The 19,582-nt window shown below is 40.5% G+C and overlaps 1 protein-coding gene across 2 annotated transcripts in view; it reads left to right on the forward strand.

The window, feature by feature from the left end:
• Positions 1 to 19,582, forward strand: part of MAD1L1 (mitotic arrest deficient 1 like 1) — a 366,896-nt gene that overhangs the window by 8,400 nt on the left and 338,914 nt on the right. For both annotated transcript variants that reach the window (XM_005145268.3, XM_031045610.2), the window contains exons 9-10: positions 774 to 888; positions 1,832 to 1,893. In XM_005145268.3, coding sequence (XP_005145325.2) covers positions 774 to 888; positions 1,832 to 1,893 — 177 coding nt within the window. The remainder of the gene's footprint in view (positions 1 to 773; positions 889 to 1,831; positions 1,894 to 19,582) is intronic.

Here is a 19,582-nt window from a genome sequence, read left to right on the forward strand (position 1 = left end):
TTTTGTTTAAATGTCTAAAGCATTCTGATATAGCCCTGGGTCTCTGAAGTGGCAATGAGTTTGAAATACTAAATTCCTGTGAACTATGAAATAAGTTGCCTTAGAGATTTTTTATATTCTTTTGTTGAAGTAAACTTAATTCCCATCTTTTGGTGTATCTTAGAAAAAACCCCTTGAGTTACATGCGTGACCTTACCAGCTTTTTCTTGTCCAAAAATTAAGTCTCTTGGCTTTGTTTTTGTTCTTGTTTCATTATAATTTTAAATTAGTTATCTTGGAAACTTTTCTCCTGCTTGGATGTTTTTGTTGTGCACAGAAATGTGCTATCAACACATTAAAGGTCATTTTTTACAAACAATTTTATCTTCTCAGCCTTGCACACCTTAAGCAGTGTCAAACGTGCTCAGCCATCCCATAGCACTCAGAAAGCCCCAGTATCTGCCACTTGCTGTGTTCCAGCTTGTGTTCAGCCTGCCTGAAGATTGGAGTAGGGAGCCTTTTGCGAACATTCATGCTGTTTTGCCAATCAGTGAAGCAGATACGAAACTTCAGGTTCTTTGGACGTAATGAGGGTGGTACTTAAGAATAGGAAAAAGCCCAGTTTAATAGCACTGAGTTTCTGTTGTAGCAGTGGCTTTGCAGTGAGGGTTATAGAAGTGAGTCAGCTGAATGCCATGAAGTCTGTTCAATGTAACTCCAGGTGTATCCAGAAGTTCGTGTTGGTGAATTGAGTTGCTTGGCTCTTTAATTGTCGTTTCTCTTTTTCACCACAGGGAAATGAAAGAAAACAATGGGTTGCTCAAAGAGGAGGTAGAAGGTCTCCAGAGAAAACTGGAACGCTTTGAGAAAGTCCAAGCACAGCTTGCAACCGTTGAATTGGAAAATGAGGTGAGCAGCTGGGAATGTTTGGTGGGTGAGCAGGATAGAGGTTTTCTTTGTTGCCTGTCCTGTCTTTTAGGCTCTTCCTGTATTTTTTACTTAAGATGAGATACTTGTTTTAATTAATGTGTTCCAACCAGGCATTCCCAGACTTAAATGTCAGCGTGAGAGGAGCTATGGCGATAAAGGTGACAAATGCAAAAGGTTAATCTGCTGTTCAGCTGGAGATTTCTTGTAAAGAACTATCTCCTCAATAGTGTCTTATTTGGCCTTGCTGTTTGTTTCTTGCCTCTCTTCTGTTAGAAATGTCATTTTTGGTGGTAAGCTCTGCCCAGATATGGTGTTGCTGAACAGACGCGTGGTAAGAACCGTGGTAGGCACTTAGATCACTGCCAGTGCCCGCGGAGTCAGAATGTGGTCTCAGATGAATAAAATTACTTTGCTTCCATCCCACCCTGTATCAGTCAGACAGCAAGCTGTCAAGAGATTAACCTTACTGTGAACCTGTTGATCTGCATAGCTGTACTGGTGTCTGATCAGGTTTAGATGATACAATTTGGCATTGACTAAAAGTAAAAAGCTAGAGGAGAAACTGGAGGAGGAGAAATAGGCACTTCAGCTAACTACAGGATCGGTGTTGAAAATACAGCTTGTTTAATTCTCCACTGCCAGGAGTCTACCGAAGTCTAGTACACTGATGGTAATTCACAGGGTTAGGTAATCTACAGTGCTGAAGTGTAACATGGATTCTGTGTGGCATAGAGCTGTGGTGACAGGGAAAATATTTGTGAGGAATGGGGAATGACAACCAGAAATGCTAGATAAGAAGATAATGAAATCCACAGGAGAAAAAGACATCGACTTTGAATGGAGGATTATGGGAAAACTGTAGAAAATGAGCTGTTAGAACATTTGTCTGTGTCTCTAACTCTTCTTTTGATCTCTACTTCAGAAACTTCTGGGAAAATTAAAAAGCTGGGAGAAAGTGGACCAGAGCACCGGCTTGAACATCAGGTATGTGCTCACAGCTCTGCAGAGAGGTACAGTTTTAAATGGTTTTCCTTTCCTCTGAATCATCTGATCCTTGCAGTGTGCTGGTCATATTTCTTGCTAGCTCTTCTTTGTGTGGAGAGTTTTCCAGTACTTTGTTATATATAAGAAGAATCATAGGATACACACTGTTATAGAGTACCTTTGAGAGCTAGCAATTGTTTTTCACCAGGTCAGCTTGACAGTGTCTCTAAGGCTCAGTTTTGAGTTCTCTGAGCTGTATAAGCATTCATGTTTAGTTAGAGACTCTGCTAGTTTAGTAAGTGAACTCTTAAGAATATTAGGATGTGTTCAGAGAAAAGAATCTGTGTTGACAAGATTCTTGTGACAAATTGCTGTAAATATGATTTCTTTGAAATCTGGATATCAAAATAAGCTGCCAGATCATGTTGTGGTGACTTTTCTTCCCTAAAGCAGCTGAAGAACTGTTTTGTTTTTACTAAGGAGAAATGGAATAAACTCAGTTTCTTATAAAAGGGGGAAAACTCTTCACCCCTCCAATGACGTTTTGCAACAGAAGCTTGTCAGTTTGGGTACTGTTACTTAACAATTTTCTGACATGTGGAGCACTGAACCAGATTTTTTCACCTCTGGTACGTATGTGATATAGAGAGGGGCTGGAAATGGTGCATTTTCTGATCATTTTCTTGCACTGCAGGAGGTTTTCTGTGTAACTACGCCTTCATGTGTCCTGCTTCAGCACTGCTTTATCTTCTCTAAATGCTTACATTGTTGTTACACTAGAAGGAGAGGTGCTTCTTTGTAAATAACTGTCTTGATAGTAGCATTCTAGTACAGATCACCTTTCATACTGGATCAAGGCTTGAGGTGCAACATGAACCATAGAACCTAACTTTACTAGTAGTTTCTATTCCATTCATTACATGTGCCCAACAATAGAGTTGTATCTGCAAACTGCTGGGATTGTTTGGAAGTAGGAGCATTTGAATATGCACCTCTGGTTTGGGCACATTATTGCTTCACATAGAAAATACTTGTGTTTAACTTGGGAAAGCTCCCTTAGTTTTCTTACTGTTTTCTGTTTAATGAGGACAATGAACCTTTCTCTAGAGGCATGCTAGTATGACTGATATCCTCTCCTGCCTCTACTGAGGATACATACATTTAGATAGAGTTAGAATTGTGCTACCTCTCCTATGGCAAGGAAAGGCCAGAAATAGTATGAATCCTTTTCACAAAACGTGTGCTATCAGACAGCAGAGTAAAAGCTTTTTACTTACCTCAAGCTGTTAAAGGTTTAATGAGGTAATTTCACACTGGGAGAGAAATGGAACCAAGTGATTCTGCCTGTGGAAGTCTAATAAGTCCTTCATTTAAAATCAGAATATTCACTGGAAAGTGCTAGGCTTTGATTGGGCCATATTGTTTAGTGCTATTAATGGCGTCTTCTCTTACAGAGGAGGGAATTGCTCCTGAGAAAAACCATTTTTTGCATGAAATTGTAGCAAGTGGAGCTGGATGATTTCCTTCTCCCTCTTCTTTTCCCCCTCTTTTTTGTTGTTGCTTAGATTTCTTACATCATGAATTACATTGCTTCTCAGTCAGGATTGATGAAGATGATGAGAGATCATTGTCCTAGTTAAGTTCCTGGAGTATACTGTTGGTGAATCATAGAATCAACTAGGTTGGAAAAGACCTTTAAAATTATCAAGAAAAGAGTTAATTGCCCATCTCATAGTAGAAGAAAACAGGAGCAAGTTGGATAGTTGTCGCAGAGAGAACTGCGCAAAGACGCAGAGCAATATGCTGTTTGTTAATAACTAGATGAGCAAGGAAAAAGGGAAATGCATGTTATCATCCTCTTCATTGATACGGAGAATGTAAGTTAAGCATGTACAGCATGTGGTGTTTTAGGAGAGGATGGTTTTTAATTTCCTCCAGCACTTCCACAGGGCTTGTTCTGTGTCTGCTCTCAGTGGTTTCTGTTCACTGAGTGCCTGGTCCCAGCAGGCTTTTTGTCAGATTGGCTTATGATCAGACCTTGGAGTGTAATTTTATGTGATAATACTTGTAAAGGAGGTGCAGCTTTTAGGAGCGTAGTGGTAATCCTGCTGGCTTTATCACTGGTCTGTTTTTGGTAACAATGAAAGAGCAAAGTGTTTATAATGCTTCACCTTTTGTAGGCAGAAACAAGTTCATTAATAGCTTACGCAAAGGCTAATCTTAGGTTTTCTGGTTCTGGATTCTACTTGTAAGCTCCTGGGTTTTCTTGCACTCATGAACTATAGCAGCAAAGACAGCTTTATCTCTAGAGCATGTTGGTGTGTTGTGTTCTGTTGTGCAATCTTCTGTCCAGAATTTGCCTTTAGAATTATATCTGCCTTATACAATTGTTACGGTATCATTGTAAGCTCCACAATACCCAGACAATAAATTAGCACACATTGTAGTTATGTTTGGTTTGTGTATGCACATTATGCATGTCCTAATCTTTTTTGTGGTAAAATATAAGTCCTTTTAGGATCTTGATCTTCTTACTGCCTACTTCCCTGGTATCATTCACTGTTTCTTATAGTGGATGTGATTTTTGTCTTACAGGTCTTTTTTTGTGAGTTACTGTTAGGCTGCCAGGGATTTTCATGCATTTGTCATGTGTTGCTCTGACTTCATATTCCTGCTGTAGGATTTGGTTTGAACTGTAAAAGGAAAAAAAATGCTGAATTTTGAAATTCTTGCTTTGCAAGTAGAAAGTCTTCCTTATTTTGGAGTTGACTCCCTTGGAGAAGGACATTCATGTATGGATTTTGTAGGACTTTGTTATTAAGAAAGAGTTGCATTGAGAAAATAAGCTTATACTCTGTCTCTCTAGAATGTGCTGATGTAGTTTGTATTTCTACGGGATCTAGTATTTGTGTAATTGAGTTGTTGACTGTCTTCACTGGAGAACCATGACAGACTTGGTTTTTTAGAGTTGTGCTATTAGCTTAGAGATATTTCCCAGGCAGTTTATTAACTGCCTTTTAACATGTATTTTAAACAAAAAGTCCTTGGGGAAGGCTATGTGTGAGAGGAGGAGGCAGGTGATTTATGTGGATGATAACATGTAAAATCATTGATGATGTGGTGTCCTTTCTCCTGCTGCTGGAGAAAACTGTATTTCTGCTCCAGTATGGCAGGCTCAGCCTGATATAAAACTGTCAGCTGGGCTCTCAGGAAGGGTCAGTGAGTGTAAGGAATGTTGCTATCAATGCTACATACATGCAGTCACTGTCTCCTTGTCCAGTACTTTGGGTAGTAACTTGGTGTGAAAAATGTGAAAAAGATTTGTGCATATTTCTGTAATGGCATACAGAGTAGAGCGTTTTTCAAACCAGCTCTGTAAACTTCATAATTACACCACACATTTAGTCTTGTTTAATAAGAGTTTTTCAAAGTCTGGTTCTTCTCCCCCCACCCCTTAAAATTGCGTCCTCCAGAGCAGCACTGTTACTGTTTGACTTTCCCTTCTGCAGCATGTAGAAGATACCCAAAAAAGTGTTCTTATTCTGTGAGCTTTTCATGTAAATAAGCTTTTTCCCGGCTGCTTGTCTGTTTGACTGGTATTGCCTTTGTCCTCTAATAAATTAGCTGGTTGACTTCGCTATTCATAAAGAGGTACACATCATTTTGCATTCCAGGATGTATCTGGTATGTTTTAAAGATGAGGTAGGTAGTTACTTAGATACTGAAGTTACTGATAGTCACTAATAGTAGCTGACAAGGTTTAATGCTGAATTTGTCTTTGTATTCATGCATAAGTAGCAGAATATTTCAAGTCTTAAAAGACAGGAGTTCTGCTGAAAGGTCACACATTTGTGGAAGATAAAGCAATAGATTTTGTTCGTGTCTTTGGAATCATATTGCTGTTTTCCATACCCATCACAAGGAAGCACTAGAGAGATCAGCTCTCTTTTGTGAAGGGCCATGGAATACAGTATGGAAGTTAAGTGCGAGTCTGACATATCAGAAAGAAAAGCAGTGTGCTTGAACAGAAGCTTCAGACATGGTTTTGAGCATTTGTGAATCACATCCAGTTGTGGTTATATTGGAAGGGAGATTTCAGTGCCTTTGGTGTAAGGTTGACCTAGAGGGACTCTTGGTTTAATGAAGCATGAGTTTGGAGAGTACCTATAGTCGTCCTTCAAATTACAAGGGTAGATTCAGTTGGCTTCACTGATGATAGTACATTAAGCTGCTCTAGCTGTTTGTGTGCTTGCTGCCTGGGTCTGGAAAGAGAAGTGCATATTTAACAGGAATTCAGGCCAATGCTTAAGGACCATTTTCACTCAGTGGAGCCTGCCAGGTGCAGGCAGCAGCCACTGATCTGCTGACCTGTCCCTTAGAGCCAAAGAATGAACCTGTTAGTGCCGACCTGGGTTTCTTGTGGAAACATCTGTGGGCTGGCTGGCTGACAAATCTTGGGGCCTAGCTTCCTGCAGTGTCTGAGACCAGATAAGAAGAGGAGATAGTGTGAATGTGCATGCATTTCCTCTCCAAGAAAGGGTTTAATTAAGTGGGAAGTATCTCTGTTTAGTACAGTGGATAGCATAGTTGTAATTTGTAATTACACAGGTGCTACACTCAGTACTGGAAGTCCTATGCACATTTTGCTTTTGGAGCTGGGGGAAGGGAGGAGAGAGGGAGGGAAAAGGGAATCAGATTTCTTGATTCTGCATTTAGTGGTAGATTAGTGCTCTTTTTTCCCCAGTGAATAGGAGAGAAGGGAGAATATTGGAGTTCTCTGCTTTGCTTTTTGAATCTTGATTAACTATGCTTAGCTACTCTGTGCTCTCTTCCATACCAGGCATTGAATATCTTTGCAGTAGTGAAAGAAGCTCATAATCTTCTCCTTTCTCACAAGGTGCTAATTTACCTTCCTCTGAATGTCCATTACGAATAAGTGGTTACTGGTTTAAAAAGCCTCAAAAATCTGTTGACAGATACCCAGAGCAGAGCTGTTGGAATGATGTGAGTTGCTCCTATCTGCTTCTGGATACTTCATTAAGTGTAACCAAGCAAGATGAGGTTTGGGGGTTACTGTTGCTAGTAGTGCCATATTTCTGGCATGATTGCTCCATAGTTGAGCAGATATTGTTATTGGAGTAGCCTATTGTATCCCTCTGGTCTTTTGTCACCAAGCAAGAAATGTGTTTGCTGACTGCTATCGGTAACTGTCCTGAGCTGAAGTGCTAATTTCCATGTTTGCGGGGGATAAGGGGAATGGATTTCTCTGGGTTGACTAATGGTGCCCCCTACTTTAGAGCTAAGTCTCTAATTGGAGAAGAAAATCATAAGTAGCATAATATGAGGACCTTGAAACTTCATTTTGTACATCTAAATTTTAAGTAAATAATTGTGATTCATGATCTGTGAACATACTGAGAATTGCATGACTGCTGTTTAGGAGGTTCCCAGTGCAAAACAAGCTGTCTCCTCACAGTGGGAATTCCCAAGGCACCAAAAACCAAGATAAACACCATGTAAAGGGAAACACTAATTAAAGCTCCCCACAAACAAACAGCAAAAACCAAAACAAGAGGAGAAGCTGTGCTGCTTAGAGGAAGCTTTTATAGTTGTGAGGTCTCAGCTTACCTCATGGGAAAGTATCTGCTGATGTCCTGAATAGACACAGTACCGCATTTTACAGTTACTTTTAAGAGCTTAATTTTGTCATAAAAAATTGCTTTCCATTGAAGGTTTGATAAATGTTAAAGAATTCACTCTCCAAAGAGGTCAAATGTACTTTGACTTCTGACTTGAGTATCTGTGTGCAAATGTTGTGTTCTATGTGGTACTTTATTGGGTCCCTGAGCACTGCAGCTGGACTAGGTCCTGCAGAGCAAGAAGTAATCTAGAATGGAAACCAGCTCTCAGACAGATTGCTTCCCTCATCAGCTTTCTGTGTGGGTGCAGGAATGCCTGTGCTGTTCCAGAGCAGGGCAGAGGGAAGTGGCAATGAGCAGCCGGGATGAAAGTGGAGGATGAGGATCATTTATATATAAAGGCTATGTATTCAGTATACATGTAAAAGATGAAGGCATTGCTTTTGAAGCATTTAAAATCTTGAGGGAGAAGTGCCTGAATTGCTCCAGAGGGGATCTTTGTCTTTAGAGAGTGAGGTAAAGGTTTCAAGAGAAAACAAATCACAATGTCTTACAATAATTTACATGGAGAAGTCTTGGAGGCAGCTGTCACCTATTGAATGTGACATACAGCATATGCTGGAGTATTGCTCTAAGCTCTTCTGGGCTTTGTTATCTTGTTATGTTTAAAATATACATTATTCTTCAATTTCTGCAGTGCCTTGGGTTTTAGCTTTCTGTGACAGAATGCTTTTTGTGCGTGGTGCAGAGAAAATGTTCCTTTGTCATCTCAATATCTGAAGCTGCAGTTTGTTCAGAGGAGTCAGAATGCAGCTTTAGGAGACTTCAGGCCACGTCTGGGTTTTGTAAAGGAGTGAGGTGTTTAAATGAGATGTTTGGATGCCTGATGTCAAATATGTGCTTTAGCCAGAGTTTAGGCTTCTCCCATTCTTACGCTGTTGATCCACTTAATGCTAATGTCATGACAATCTGCATGTCTTTGTATAGATGTCCTATAATACTGTAGGTCTGTTCCTGTCAGTACTTCACTGAAGTGCTGGGAAAAGCTTCCTGCCAAATTTTCTTATCTGATATTAATTTTCTCCGCAAAAGCTGTACTTATCTCTGATGTTCAAAAATATTACTGTTCCTTCTCTTTGCCATTAGTGCTTTTGTTTCCATTTGAATATATCAGAGTAATAAGTCTTTGAGACTAAAGGAAAGATAAGGAAAAGTGTAAAACATAATGGATGAACATCTGATATCCAGGCAGACCGAGGCTGTAATGTATAATCAGAGACAGAAGTAAGCAAGCTCACATCAAAAAGATGCCTGTCCTTGCTTTGCATTTCAAAGCTCTGGGACTAGTTAAAGAAACTGTCTTTCCAGGATCACAGATCTGGCATTCTGGAGACAGAGAAAACTATTGAACAAGAACTTAGCACGTTATCCATCTTCTTTGTTGCATAATTTGAGGAACTTCGGTAGTTTGCCTACAAGAACTGTGTGGAGAATAATGATATCAAAGAAAAGATGGATAATTCTTACCAGGGGAGTAAGAACTTTACTTTGGAAGATGCCAGTGGACCCTTTTAACTGGAAAATATCACTTTGTTTTCCATCTCACTTCCATTTTCATTGTTTTTATCAGAATATAGAACATTGTCACAACTTGAATATAGAGTCACTTCCCAAATCAATAAACTTAAGGCGCTTTTATCCAGCAGGAACAAAAGTGAGTTTAGAAATGTGTGCTGGTGGTGTCTTCTGCATAGCTGGTGATTTGTTTGCTACAGGGAACCCACCAGTCAGGCACTTCTAAATCAGTGTTTGAATGCTGTTGAAAACAATTGGCTGAAAGTAGCTTGCTTTCTTCCAGCATGTAGTGACCCATGTTATGTGTAAATGGCTTGAACTTAGGTGCTCACTCTGCTGTGAAGGAGAAGCTTTCAAAAATACAGAGGCTTTTATAAAGAGCCACTTTTCCTGCATTAAGCAGTCCTGTTTGCCTTAAAATGAAATTATCATTTAAATAGCAGAGACTAATGAGCAAGGGGATGGTTTGCTGCTGCCAGAGAACTCAAAAAGCTCATCCTTGATTCTTATTCAGCCTCTCATTTGGCCATTTCCACAAACCCAATATCACTGTAATCTCTAGCTCATTTTTAATTTCACCTTCACATTTCCATTTCAGCATCTGTCAGTGTTTCAGTTTCTTTTGACATGCTATGCCTTCCCTCTCCCTTAGATGTATAAGGAATCTACCTCCTTTGGTGGATCAAGGAGTACCAAGGTGGATTGTGCCAGGCTAAGGCTTTTTTTTTGTCTGGAAACTTGGTTACTCTATCAAATAAAACACAATGGATCTTATTTATATGAACTTCACTGAAATACTGGCTCAAGAGAGCCACTTGGGAAAGTATAAACCATGCAGGAGAAGATGAAAATTAAAAGAAGAATTGTAGGGTGTATATGGAATTATTTAGGCAGGTATAGATTTAATATTGTTGAAGGGGAAGTAGAATTCCTCAAAGATCTTCCTTAGGATCTGCTTTATTTAGTATTTCTGTTCATGGTTTTGGTGCGGAAATTTGGTGTGTGCTGATAAAACTTGGCTAATGATGCCAGGTTCAGAAGATTTGTTAATTAGCCAAAAGCTGGATGTGCAGATCTGAGTGGCCCTAAGGATTAGAGTAAAAATGTGGGATAAAATTCAATGAAACAAAGCACAAGGCTCCATGGAATTGGGAGCTGAATACAACCTTCTTTTGTAAAATGCAGTACATGGAAAAGACTGGAAGAAGGGCTCTGTACTTGTTTACAACAGAATGCCTGTTAATTCACATGCATACGATGCATCAAGAGGAAACTTCCAGGAAGATGGAAGTGTTCAAGTACCTCTGTAGATGGCCTGGGAGGTGCTTCTTGGAGTTCTGGTCATGCTGTGGAGGAAGATAGTGGGAGGTGAGTGCAGAAAAGGATTGCTGGTAGGAGCCCAAGAGCTTCCTGAGCCAGTGGTGAGTGGAAGGACTGGCTTTCTTTGGCGAAGGTTGGCAGGAGATGGAGGAGAGAAGAGGTTATTTCTAATGCTGATACGGATAGTTCAAGGATCCTGTTTTCAAATGGAGCTGTCTGTGGGGTTAGAATAGCTTGTGGAAGATGGAGCCAGGTCATAAAACATGCCCAATTGTTTCGTGTAGCCAAAGCAGTTAAGAGCTAGAGGTATACAGAACTTTCTTTCCTTCCTTGCCACTGATGCAAAATGCAGGGAGTACCTTGTCAAAGTTTTTTGTGTGGTGATTATTGTGTTTGGATGTTCTTAGTGTTTTTCTTTTCTCTCTAGTTGCTGCTGATGCACTAAGATGTGTTCTGCACCTATTTTGGTCATTACCTGGCAGTGAAATGTTTGTTCTAATGAAGTCATGTCTGTTGCACAATGGCATTTTGTAAGCGGATGATACATTTTGGAATAGCGTGTTAGAAACTTCTGCACACTGAAGCAGCTCTCAAGTTTTACTGCCTCTTGCTATAAACGGAAATGAGATCTGTCAGAGAGCCTGACTGTTCAACAGTGATCCTTTTGGCCTTTCTAGAAAGGTATTTACTTGATTTCAAGCATCTCTTCTTCCCCCTCTAGTACCACTCTGAGTCAATCCTTACAGATTCTCTGTTCTCAGCTCTTTTGTCAGTGAAGTTTAACAATTGCTGTGCCTCTTTGTGGGAAGCAATTGGCAACTATTGCAAGAACTATGTTCTATCATGTGTTGTTCTTGTTGGAATTGCTTTTGAGTTCTCATTACTTGTTTAAACTCTCTTCCAGAGATGCACTGATATGAACAGTGTAGTGAAAGGAAGATTGGTTTTTTGGGTAGGAAGTATTAGGAAATTCTGGATTTTTCTGAGTTACACCTTGCTGACCAAGTTAACTTCTTTTCTGATCTAATAACACAAATAATCCTCCTTCTGTGGTACACATGATGCTGTTCAGCGAGGGCTTGAACTCATAGATTCACAGAATAGTTAGGGTTGGAAAGGACCTTAAGAACATTCAGTTCCAACCCCTTGCTATGTGCACGGGCATCTCATGCCAGACCTTGCTACCCAGTTCTCTGTCCAGCCTGGCCTTGAACACTGCCAGGGATGGAGCATTCACTACTTCTTTGGGCAACCTTTTCCAGGGCCTCACCACCCTTCTGCTGACTTTTCTAAGGAGGACAGAAATGGGATATCTGGCTTTGACTCAGAATGTGTTGAGTATCAGTATGCTCAGTTGGAAGAGTCAGCTCTTAATTTAAACAGTTTTCCTTGATAACCTCACAGCTGTGCTCTTGAGTTACTCCAGAAGATGGTACTTTAACCTAGTCATTAATTTATCTTTTTTTAGTCAGCTTTGTAAATACTTTTACACATGAAATTTCTTCATCCTCCTTGTATTCCCAGGGGCAAAGCATTGTGGCTTCAGGTGGGTTTCTGCAAATATAGCAGCCAAGGTTGGTGGCATCAAGCCTATTTTGTGACAAGCCTTTCATTTAGGCCTGATGGCTTCCAGTGTGACTTTGGCAAAGACATCATCTGCCTTCTAGATAGCTGGCCACTTGTCAAGGTCACACAACACCTATTGGCTCACCTATCTCAAGTAGCTGGTGAGGGAAATGCAACTGGCACTTATTAATAACTGATCCTATTTGGAAGGGTGGTAGAGAGGAAGAGCGAAAAGTGCTCTTAATTTTTTTATTTCCAGTTGGGTAGACAAAGATATTGGAAAATGCATGTGCTTCCATTTATGGCTTATGAGAACTGCTGAAATGTGCTGTTTCTCAGTGTCAGTCTTCTGACTGTAGTTACATATTGAGAACAGCTTCTTTCTAAAATGTTTGTCTGCTTCTTGAATCCTGCACAGTTGTTTTTCATGATGGTGTGTCTAGATCAGTAGAGTTTCATGGAATGTCAGGTTGGAAAGGACATCAAGGATCATCTGATCCAATCTTTCATGGCAAAAGCATGGTCTAGACAAGATATCTCAGCATCTTGTCCAGCCAAATCTTTAAAGAGTCCCATGTTGGGGAAGAATCTGGAGGATACAAAGCAAATCCTGAACTTTGCTTTAGAGTCAGCCCTTCTGCTTCTTGTTTCCATGATGAATGTTAAGTATTTGCCAGAAGTCACTTTCATGGACAGTCTCTAGTATCCTATGATGTTAGTAGGTAAGTGTCAGACTGATCTGGTAGTATACAGTGTTAAAAGAGCTACACTTTGTGTCTAAGATTGGAAGGGTTACAGAATAAATGTTTGGCCCTTAATCACTGATACATCAGAAGGGCAGTTCCCAAGGTTTTAGCATTCATATCAATCCATGGATTTGTCAGGGAGAACAGGATTCTTTTGGTATTAATTTGGGATTCAGATGCCTAGAGAAGCTGTGGCTGTCCCATCCCTGACAGTGTTGGATGGGGCTTGGAGCAACCTGGTCTAGTGGAAGGTGTCCCTGCCCATGGCAGGGGGTTGGAATTGGATGAGCTTTAAGATCCCTTCCAACCCAAACTGTTCTGTGATTCTATGATCTATGGTGGAACTAAATCACTGCATGGAATTTGATGGAATTGTATCTGTTGGGAATCTTGCCAGCTGCTTCAAATTGCATGTAGGTTTTCATAGGTTTAAGGAGCTGTCTCTCACTTGGTTCTTTCTTGTCTTTTGCTGTGTTTCACTGGAATCATTCTGGTTGTGTGTAAGCTGTCCCCTGCATTTTCCATCCTTCCTGTGCTAGGGGACTTTAAAGGACTCGGCTGAAATGAGAAGGAAATAACTACCTTCTCCTCCACAAACTGCTGTGCCTGTCAGAGGCAGCTCGAGGGCTCAGGTTGTCTTGCTGTTGTGGAAGAGCTGCAGTTCCCTTCTGTGTGAACAATAAGCTTTGTATCTGTTTGTACAGTAATGAACTGCTTTTGTTTCTTTCAGAATCGTGCTCTGCTGTCTGGAGCCTTTCCATTGACAGACAGCCCTTGCCAAATTAATTTTATTTAATTATCTCCCGGGGCTAAGCTTGAATACATTTGGCGTTAAATTCCCTGTTTCTCCCCTCTTCTGCACGAAATGGACTTAATATCCTTGTTAAAATCTGATTAAAACTAAAATTGAGTTTTTTGAAGTCTGATTATCCCATGAAATGGAATTTTTAAACCTAATAATGAATGGATTTGCATTCATTTTGAGCATCATTGAAAAGAAAGTTGAAATAAATTTATTAATGAAATTTTCTTCTCCTGTCTCTTTGGGCCATGACAATTGCTGGCAAGTGAGGTAGGAGAAGGGAAAGAGAGAATAAAATCCCTCCCTCTTGAAATAAATCCTCTTCTCCTCCCAAATTAATTCCAGGGCTGGTTGGACCCTGTCTCATTTCTCTGCCAAACAGCCCAGTTTAGGTAATTGATGGGTTTTCAGAGGGTAACTATGCAGTTGAGCTGGTTTTGTGTATTTAAAGGCTTTGTGTTTTCTGAAGGGAGGATGTGGGGGCAACATTTGTTTCAACTATTATGTTCTTCCCCTTAATTCTGAGGTAGCCCTGATACAGAATCAATACACAGGTGTCATTTCTCCTTTCTGGGAAGCTCTATGGTTGAGCTTTTATTCTAAGCCTGATAAAAAATGGATAGCTTTACAGTCTGTGGTGAGTGTGCACATGGGATTTGTGATTGTTTATGTAGTACCCTGGGTTTGAAGCAAAAAGTTTCTTTGCAGGATAGATTTGAATCTTTCACTGCTGTAATTGTGCCCATTCCCTCAGGATTTTGAAAGTGAAAAAGGATGGATGTAGCTTACCTGAGCTCAGCTTCAGAGGGCAGCCAGATGCCTGTGCAAAGAGGTATTGATTTCACATGCAAAACCTTTCTGTATGTTTTTTGCACTGGTTGAATAGTTCAGGAGATGTGCTGGTATGAAAGGTAGCACTTAAAGATGTGGCTGCTTGTTTGTTTTGCTCAGTTATCCTCTTACTTGGAGGATCTCACAGAGGAGCTTAAAAAAAGCTCTTTGCACACATAAGTATTAGTTACAGGAATTTCAGAACACTCTCTGTCATATGTATTCGTATGAAGACAGGCTGGGAAAGTTGGGGCTCTTCAGCTTGGAGAAGAGAAGGCTGTGTGGAGAACTCATAGCAGCTTTCCAGTATCTGAAGGGGGCCTATAAGGATGCTCAGGAAAGACTCCTCATTAGGGACTCTAGTGATAGGACAAGGGATAATGGGTTCAAACCTAAACGGGAGAAGTTTAGAAGTTTAGATTGGATATAAGGAGGAAGTTCTTTACTGTGGGGATGGTGAGGTGCTGGAATGAGTTGCCCAGGGAAGGTATAAATGCTCCATCCCTGGCGGTGTTCAAGGTTTTGGACAGAGCCTTGGGTGGCATGGTTTAGTGTGAGGTGTCCCTGCCCATGGCAATGGATGAGCTCAAGGTCCTTTCCAACCCTAACTATTCTATGATTCTATATGCTATGTGCAGATTTTTCTTTTCCTTGTAAAGACATTACAGTAAGTGTGGTAGGAGAAAAATTGAACAGTTCAGAAATCCTGGTCTTGGTACATGACTGTGCAAAGAGTAAATGCTAAGCATGTGCCAAATGTTCTCTAAGCATCTGCATTTGCAACATTACTCTGAGCAGGGGGATTTGTTTTCCATATGCCTTTGTGGTTTTGCTTTAATCCTGTCTTTGCAAAGGTTAAGTATGGAACACAGTGGATGGAGGTATTGAGTTCTACAAGAAGTGCATTATTCTGGCACTGTTTCTTTGAGATGCTTCTGAAGTGGAGGGTTTTGTGAGGGAAGCTGTAGATCAGCAGAGGAAGGAGGCTTGAGCTGAGTTTGGAGAAGGCTTTTAGCTGGCAGAGGCTCAGATCATTCAACAGAATGGTTGAAGTAAATAAAATATTTTCTTGGTAGCATATCAGGAAAACTTAAGAATTCAGAATTAGGATGAAAAGAACTGAAGTAGCTCTGCACGAGTGACTTTGAGTCATTTTGTGATTTAATGGCTGTGGCTTTCATTTGTGCTTGCTCACTGAAACTCTTGTCCAAAGTAGATCTCTTTAGCATCAAAGTTATTCATACAATAAGTATTATATAGGACTGTCATTTAAACTTAAGTTATAAATGCTTGGCAGTATCTCCACAATCAAGCTCAAGTGGAATCTGAAGAGTTAGGAATGTCAGATGCATCTTTTTCTCAAGTGTGGAGCTGTTGTACTGCAGTCACAGCAGCAGTGAGCAGAATCAGGAAGCTGTAGGATCTCCAGTGGGGGTAGACATGGTGAAGACTTCTAGAAGGTTTTTGATTAGTTTATTGTTGCCTGGTTGATTTTTGTACTGTGTTCACCAAGGAAAAAGTAACTGGTGGTGGGTAGGCCTATATGGTATATTGTGCAATGTGATGAAATAAGATCTTGAAGATAAATGTGCATGCAAAGAAGGATGCAAAAGTGGTGTGAAACAGGGATGTTTGTTTTACTGGAGAGAATAGAGGCTCTTTCTGTGAATACATTTCAAACTTCTGGAACTTTGCCATCTCATTTCAGAAGCTCCTCCCTGGTAGCTTCCAGCATTGAAAATGACCAAAGCACTATGACAGCAGTAAGCCAAGGTGGTGTCAAAGTGCTTGTGACACCAATCCAGTCCGTATCTTAATCCCAGTCACAGGAGCCTGTAGCAGTGACACAAGGCAGTCATAACTGCTCTTGGCTGCTCTGACCCCTGTGGCTGATGCAGGCACTGAGCTCATGTACCAGTTTTTGAGAGCAGAAGGAGAGCAGTAATTGCTGAACTGCCACTGTTTCTATCTTCAATATGATCACACTGTCACAGTACCACTTTCTATGAACAGGTCTCTAAGTTTGCTTCTGTTTTCTTCTAACATTGTTTGTGGATGATGTTTGTTGGGGTTTGGCTTTCACAGGCAGGTTTATTAGATCTACTTACCTCTGACTGCTTTGGCATGCTCTAAGACTCAGTTATCTTCCCAGCCTTTGTTCTGAATATTCATCGTTCTTGATATCCAAACTTCTGGACTATATAATTCAACTCTAGTTTTGGGAATGAGAGACTGACGGGTTGGTTTCTTCTTTTTCTGTTTGGGGTATATGAGGTATGTGGGAGGAAAGAAACTTACAGTTTCAATCTGTGCTTACTGCCAAGGCTGAGGGCTACTGTTTTATTGTCACGGTATGTGAAAGGACTTGGGTATAGCAGCCTTCCAATATCTGAAAGAGGGCCTACAAGGACGCTGAAGAGTGACTCTTCATCAGGGAGTGTAGTGGTAGGACAAGGGGTGATGGGTTTAAACCTAAACTGAGGAAGTTCAGGTTAACTGTAAGGAAGCAGCTCTCTACTGTGAGGATGGTGAGGCACTGGAACAGGTTGTCCAAAGAAGTGGTAAATGCCCTGTTGCTGGTAGTGCTCAAGGCCAGGTTGGACAGAGCCTTGGGTGACATTGTCTAGTGTGATGTGTCCCGGCCCATGGCAGGGGGTTTGGAACTGGATGATCTTAAGGTCCTTTCCAACTCTAACTATTCTATGATTCTGTGATATGAAGTGCTTTCTACGTGCAGCTTGCAAGATTGGGATGTTAAGGGAAGAAAGCAGAACTTCAAAATGAAGTGAGATTGATGTGCTGTGCCCTGGAGGGAGAGTGGTTCTGAGGGCTGGTGAGATTGGGGTTTTGAGCTGCCTGTCTGTGGTACTGAAGCACCAGCACCAACCACAGCAACAGTATGACATTTTGGGCTCTTCTGTTCTGATTTGTGTCATCTGGTTTGTACTGGGACTGCAATGTTGAGATCATGCCATGTCTCATGTTTATTATTAGATGCGTGGAGCTGCTGTGTTAATGGGCTTCCATAAAACTTTTAGTCTGAAATATTTGTCCTTCACTTTGAATAGTCAATTTTTAGAAACTTTAAAAAAAGAAAAACTTTGAGAGAGAATGACTGCATTTGTGCAAAGTTCTGAATGCTTTTTTCAGCTAAACAGTTCAAAGAGTGCATCTCACTAATCAGAGGAATATTTCTGCGTCCCTGGGGTGGTCACAGTGTTTTAATTGGAACTGGGGCTTCTTTGAAGTCCTGTTTAAATCCTCCCTGAGCTGGGGGAGAGGAGGTTTGAAGGCAGCACTGTAAATCTGAAATGTCTTTGGTTTATTCACATGTGTCTGGGGACGCGTGTAATTCGTTTTCCTGCAGCTAAGCTCAGTTGCCAGCTTGTGGACAGCTGAGTGAGAAATGGGCTTCATTAAGTGGGGAGGCCTGAGACAGGCAGTAGGGGTTAGAGATACTGAGCTCCTGTGCTGGTGGATTTGTTAAAACCAGTAACTGAGCAACAGGCTCTGAATGGGAAATGGAACTTGGTGGGAAATTATGTGATAGCTAAATGAGAGGTTAGACTAAGCAAAAACCTAGGATTTAAACTCATGTTTTAGGATTAACTTATTAAGTATAGCACTCAAAAATAGTATAGCATACTTACATTTGGGTGCTGTACAAGGCAAGAAACAAAAGATTTTAGGATACAGCTCTTGCAGATAATGGCTTCAATCACCCTTTAGACCAATATAGCCTTAATTTTACTTACATTGGATTTGAATTACAGAGATTTTTGGATGTTCCTACTCAGGTTGTACTCTGTACCTCAGATTCTAATCATGGAATGGTTTGGGTTGGAAAGGACCTTCAGATCATCCAGTTCCAACCCCATGCCATGGGCACAGACACCTCACACTAGACCATGTTGCCCAAGCCTCTGTCCAACCTGGCCTTGAGCCTTGGCCAGCCTATTCCAGCACCTCACCACCCTCATGGTAAAGAACTTCTTCCTTTATATCTAATCTGAACTTCCTCTGTTTAAGTCTTGCTTTGATCTGGTTTCTGGCAAAAACTGGTCTTGCCCTGGGTGTGTTACATGTTTACTGCATCCACCATGAATGAAGCCTCAGTGGTAGCTGATGCCTTTGTGCTATTTTAATATAAATAACTTGTAGGAATATGTAGCTACTGACAAGACAAGTATGTCCCTGAGGCATTTTCTACTTTATTTGTTCCACTATTAATTTTCTTGATAAATACAATCATTTATCAGCCATGTGTGTTCTGTACATCAGTAAGGTTTTTAACCTCCCCCATTTACTGAAACTAGGAGTGTTCTGCTCCTGTCAGAGGTGAGATGTGTGCTGTGAAAAGCTTTGAAATAATCTGTGCTTGAGTTTTATGGTTCTTAATTAAAGCAACAGGCTTAACTTCAGTTTTCTGTCTGAAAGATATTGATATTCCAGCTGAACACAGAAGCAGTTCTTTCTAAAACTCTTATCATAAATTTACCTGTGACTGATGTTATTGGGTGATAATAAAAACCCAGTTAGAATAACTTCTACTGTAGATTACAGTTGCAGGTTAAAGTGGGCATTCCTGCCGTGAGATTGAAGAGGTATGTGATTATAATCAGAAGTAAATAAGAATAATGTATGGGCTGTTAAATCTACTTTTATATATAAGTACCTGAAAATATGGTCTAGACTCTCAGAAGGACCTTTAGGCTGTCAGTTATGGTATTTCCTCTTGCTCAAGATTAGGGATTTTGTGTTACTGCTGGCTAATACTTGCAGCTGATAAGAGCCTGGGAAAACAATGTGATCAATAAAGATGTTAAAACCAATACAGTAATTTAGGGACATTAATATTCTGCAAGTTTATCTCAGACAGGCTTCAAAAGAACAAGACTATCAATTTAATGAGATCTGTAAACCAGCCAAAAATACATATCCTGTCAGTATCTCGTCTTGGTTACAGTGTTAGCTTCTTTTTTATCAGACAGAAGCCCTGCTTATCTATAAAAATGATGTCTCTGTGTTAGTGACTTCCATGTGAGTAGAAGTTATGCCAGAAGAGTGTGTTGGATACATGGGAGTTGTGGGGTGTTTTTTAAGAACAGGGCATAGCAGAGTGTGCTTTGAATATGGTTGTTTTGAATACATCAGGCAGAAATAAGAGGTTTGGAGTCAGTACTTTTTGTATTTTATTCCTTATTTATACT

Source organism: Melopsittacus undulatus, chromosome 8 (assembly GCF_012275295.1).
Source record: "Melopsittacus undulatus isolate bMelUnd1 chromosome 8, bMelUnd1.mat.Z, whole genome shotgun sequence".
Lineage (NCBI taxonomy): Eukaryota > Metazoa > Chordata > Aves > Psittaciformes > Psittaculidae > Melopsittacus > Melopsittacus undulatus.